At 38.9% G+C, this 5078-nt stretch overlaps 1 protein-coding gene across 1 annotated transcript; it reads right to left on the bottom strand.

The window, feature by feature from the left end:
* Positions 1-241: 241 nt before the first annotated feature.
* Positions 242-4844, bottom strand: ucp1 (uncoupling protein 1). Its single transcript, XM_010775404.1, has 6 exons — positions 4719-4844; positions 3666-3864; positions 2478-2675; positions 1794-1895; positions 927-1107; positions 242-629 (listed from the first exon to the last, which is right to left on the bottom strand). Exons 1-6 carry the CDS (start codon positions 4842-4844, stop codon positions 515-517), a joined length of 921 nt encoding a protein of 306 aa, XP_010773706.1. The 3' UTR covers positions 242-514.
* Between the last annotated feature and the right edge of the window lie 234 nt (positions 4845-5078).

The raw sequence follows: 5078 nt of genomic DNA on the forward strand, positions 1-5078 counted from the left end.
TATGTGTGTGTGTGTGTGTGTGTGTGTGTGTGTGTGTGTGTGTGTGTGTGTGTGTGTGTGTGTGTGTGTGTGTGTACTAATTCCATTTCTTTATGAAAAAAAAAAATTCAATGAAAGTGGTGATCAGCAATGTTATATGTTCAAATGTCTACTGTGAAGGATATCATGAAGCCTTAATGCAATCGAATGTAAAACAAAAAAGTTATGATTGATGAATGTAGTAAATCGGTCAGATTTGACCCGAAGACAACAAGGGGGTTTTAAAGTGTAAACTTCTTAAAGGGGAGTTACCCTTGAGCCCCATTTAATTTCAAATGGGTTAATTAGGAAAATTATAAATATAAAGATGGAACTGCATTTTGTTTATACATCAGTTCAACATGAAGTCAAATATTCCTTTTTCAACAAAGGATTTTCTTCTTTGTCACCAAAAGACAAAAAAGAATATAAAAAATGCAATTTCTTCATCGAGGTTCCAAGTCATTTCCCGAATTTCAAACTTTTCACAGGAATCTCAATTTCCTTCCTCGTACCGCTTCTTCGTGACCATCATAGCTCTCTTGATTTGCTCAAATGTGACAAACATTACTACGTTCCACGATCCCAGCCTCAGAAATGAGGGCACAAATCTACAGAAAACAAATGAAAAAGAAAATTCAGGTGTTACAAGAGAAAAAAGACAGAAGTTAGTACAAATAAAGACCATTAAATGAAGTAAGAGGTATGTAGAACTAGTATAGGCGTGAAAACTGTTAAAGAATGAACAATGGTTGGCCTATAACTAAACTTGCGAGGTAAATAAAAGAATATAAGGTCAAATAGGTCCACAAATGCAACACTTCTTATAACATTTTCTATTCAATGACCTCAAGTGTTCCTGAATATTCCTAAACCAATGATATGAGTGTGAGACAGGGGAAACTCACCCTTTATAGAAAGCCGACGGCCCCTCTTTAGTCATCATGATCCAGGAACAGTTGATGGCGCTTTTGTATAGGCCTGGGGGTGAGTTCATATATCTGGTTTTCACCACATCCACAGGGGAGGCGATCACTGTGGTGACAAAGCCGGCACCAAACGCAGAAACAAAGTGGCAGGGCAGATTATCTGTGGAGAGAGAGAGATAGTGAACAAGACAATAAAGAGTGTGAATGAGAGGCCTTTGTCCTGAGCGGAGCAGTACAGAAACTCAACTCAGCAGATTATATAACCTTTGTGAATGGGCACTATGAATGATTGAGATAAATGTGATTTGAACTACTGTATTTACTGCACAGTGAGGGGAAAATACACCATGTCCTGTATCAGCCCCGTTATCAGCTGTGAGAGAGGGTGTGTTGTGTCTTAACCAATCAGCTGTCTCTGAGTAGTGTGTGTGTGTATTGAAGAGTAAATGGTTACATGAAACTGTTATGTCACCTTTTATTTCAGGCAACTTACAATAAGTGCTACAATTATTAGGAGCTTTTTCTGAATACTTTTTCGTTGGCTAATGTAATGCAGAATCCAACTTTATTTGTTATGGTCTGATTCCGATCTGAATTTAAGATAAATTGAAACAAAGTTTGACATTATTGAGATTTACAAAGTGTAAAAATGGACTTTTCAGCTTTATTTGCAAGTTTTTATTATAAAAAGTAATGAAGTGTAAATTGTATTACGTTAATGAAGTAATAACAAGTATTGCATTACTTACTACATAGGATTAGGGGTTTACAGGTGTAACTTTTAATCTGTTAGCTATTAAAGTGCTAACCTTCAGGACACTGCACATGCATGTCTCTGTCGCTCACCTGACAGCAGGTTGTGTTTGAGGATGGCCTCTTTGATCAGGTCATATGTAACCAGCTCCGTGCAGTTCACTAACGCATTTCTGGTGATGTTGGGTAGTGTGCCTGAGAAAACAGAAAGGTATTGTTTGTTTAATTCTTTATTCACACACACACACACACACACACACACACACACACACACACACACACACACACACACACACACACACACACACACACACACACACACACACACACACACACACACACACACACACACACACACATATATTTCTAAAAGGACAGTATATACTTTGCAAGGGAATGTGAACATCTTTTCATGAAGCATATTACCTTAATGTAAGATACACAATTTGTATGTAGACATGTAATTTTAGACAAGTAAAAACCACAGACATTGTTAAGGTATTCACAACGACACATCCCATTGACATCCATCCGTTAGACATGTATATTATGGAGTAGTCATATTTATAACACACACACACACACACACACACACACACACACACACACACATTTCTTATACATGATTAGATTTTCATTGGGTACAGAACGATAAATAAACACACATTAGCCATTACAACAACAACATTGTTTGAACCTAAGCTTATATTGACAGTTTACATGTATAGGTAAACTATAAATATGCCTTATTTTGTACTATCCTTACTAAAACTTCACCTTTCCAGAGTCCCCGCATGCCCTCGTTCTGGAAGATGTGTTTGTAGGCCTGCATGGTGCCCGTGTAGCGCCGGGCCACGCCGTCCAGGTTCACCTGCGCCTGGAACCGAACCTTCACCACATCGGTGGGTTGAGCAAACGACACCGCCATGGCGCCTGTGGTGCAGCCGGCCAGGATCCGCACCAAAATACTGGCCTCTGGAGAGGGATGGACAGGAACAAGAGGTGAAATGTAAATTAATGTACTATATGACTGTAATTAAGTAGTTATTTACTTTGTCAAAACATTTGGGGGACCTCTGCTGTTAATAAACGGAGTCCTGATTCTCAATTTAAACGTCAATGAATTGCTATAAACTCTTATCGGTGTGATGATTGTGACATTACTAATTAAGAATATATAGTTTTACTTTTTGTGAAGAAAGACAGATACACATATAACAGGTCATTTTTACATCACATTTACACTTTATATTATATATGAAAACTCTTTTTTGAAACTGTTGGATCTCTGTTTTGGTCAAAGTGTTCATTAGTTACATTAATCACTTTTCAGCATTATCATAGGTTCTAAAAAGCAATTGAGGTTCACTGAATTATTTGGTGTTACATCATGACATCAATACTATCTGGACAGCACAATGTATGACCTCTGAACTTCCTGAGGGGTCACTGGCTTTGTTTTCTTTCAAAGAACACTCTTTGGAAATTGATCCTGGTTTGCTTCTTGGGGTTTTCCCTTTCCTTAAATGTGTTATATATGTTTTTGTGCATGTGAATGGTCTGCCAAGGCTAAAATCCCAAAGTCCAGAGGGAGTTTCTCTCCCACTCACTCCCCCCCTGCCTGAAATGCTTCACTATGTAACAATCAAACATTTCCCAAATTGGGATCAAAAAAGTTCTACCTTATCTTAATCACACTTCTATTGGCTTGCGTCCCAGCACATTAAACATGGTATAAGCGGTTGACCAATCACAACAGAGCCAGCCAGCTAACCAATCAGAGCAGACTGGGCTCTGGTTTCAGACAGAGGGTGAAAAGAGGTGCTGCAGCTCAGGCAGTATGAGAAAAATAAAGAGCTTTTTGAACATTAAAACATGGAGGCACAAATACAAATATGAACCTGAAAATGAGCATAAGATGATGTTTAAAAGAAAACCTGCATGTTCTTTAAATTAACCACTTACGGTCTGTGCCACCAGTGTAGAAGTTTTTGACGTTGTCGTAGAGGCCGATCCTGATGGAGGCGAAGCAGGTCTGCCTCTGCAGCCCGGCCACCAGCCCGTTGTACAGAGACCGCGGCCCCTCGGTCCGGACCATGGTGCTGATCGTCCCGAACACCCCTCTGTAGCGGATCCCCTCCACTCCCTTCTTCTCTCCTTGAATCTGGGGTCACAGATTCAGAATGAACTCAAGGCTTAAACCAGAATATTTAGGCTAAACAGTGCAGCAACTCAACAGTGTTGATGAGTGCAATAGATGTATTCATCAAGTCAAGCGGCTCTGTCAATAACAGCAAATATGCAGAGGTGGAAGCACTCGAACCTTTAACTGAAGTAAAAGTTATAATACCAGTGTGTAGAAATACTCTGTAACAAGCAATTCAAAGCACAATAATATTAGCATAAATATATTTATATAAATCCTTTTGATTTTGATATTATAATTTTGCAACTGGTAAGTGTGGTGATAACTTTTAATTACTTTTTTGTATACTGCCAGATATCTTAATCCATAATATAACATCAAAATGCATTAGTGTACTGAGTTGAAATTACTTTTTTTCCAAATTGTAGTGGAGTATGAAGAATCATAAAATATAAAAACTAAAGTAAATTACAAGTACCTCACAAATCTAATTAAATAAGGTACTTTTGTAAATGAATATTACGCTACTGCCAATATCAAACTATTTTCCAAAGTATCACAGAGCAAAATAAGAAGCTGTGGATCATTATCACACAGGTAGTATCAGATGCATTGCAGGACATGTGGGGAAAACGTTACATTACATGTCATTTGTTAGACGCTTTTATCCAAAGTGACATACATTCATTACTGTGGCCAATCCCCACAGGAACAATTTGGGGTGAAGTGTCTTGCCCAGGGACACAACGACATGCTGACTGCAGTGGGACTCAAACTTTCTACCCCCTGATTTGAAGTCCAGCACACTATCCACTGAGCCACAGCCTAACATGTTGCTAAAATTCTCTTTGCCAGTGTCTGTGAACAGATACCTGCAGTCTGACTTTGGCCGTGTCCAGAGGGAACGTGATCAGGTCGGCCACACAGGCTGCAGCCCCGGCACTCGCCATCTTCACCCCCAGTGGAGGAGGAACATCTGAGGGTTTGAGTCCCACCATGTTTCCTAACACTGGGGTTACAGAAAGAATGCACAAATGCACAATTAAAGCAGATTACTAAGGAGTAAAATACATTAATCATTCATATTTCCAAATGAAAGGTTGCTGAATCTTTTATGATTGATGATAAAAACATAAAAAATACCTTGTTTGGTTTAAATGTAAGGTTCCTTTTGATCCTCAGTATTTGGTTACCGGGCAGGATTTGATTGGCCAGATTATAATCCATAAAGG

Source organism: Notothenia coriiceps, unplaced genomic scaffold (assembly GCF_000735185.1).
Source record: "Notothenia coriiceps isolate Sejong01 unplaced genomic scaffold, NC01 NC01_scaffold00000339, whole genome shotgun sequence".
NCBI lineage: Eukaryota > Metazoa > Chordata > Actinopteri > Perciformes > Nototheniidae > Notothenia > Notothenia coriiceps.

What these genes read in the sequence shown, in the direction of transcription:
- ucp1 (XM_010775404.1), bottom strand. Translation starts at nt 4,844, where the DNA reads ATGGTGGGACTCAAACCCTCAGATGTTCCTCCTCCACTGGGGGTGAAG. An exon ending in CGGCCAAAGTCAGACTGCAG is followed by an intron (nt 3,865 to 4,718) that starts GTATCTGTTCAC and finishes CTGTGACCCCAG; the next exon opens with ATTCAAGGAGAGAAGAAGGG. An exon ending in CTACACTGGTGGCACAGACC is followed by an intron (nt 2,676 to 3,665) that starts GTAAGTGGTTAA and finishes ATCCCTCTCCAG; the next exon opens with AGGCCAGTATTTTGGTGCGG.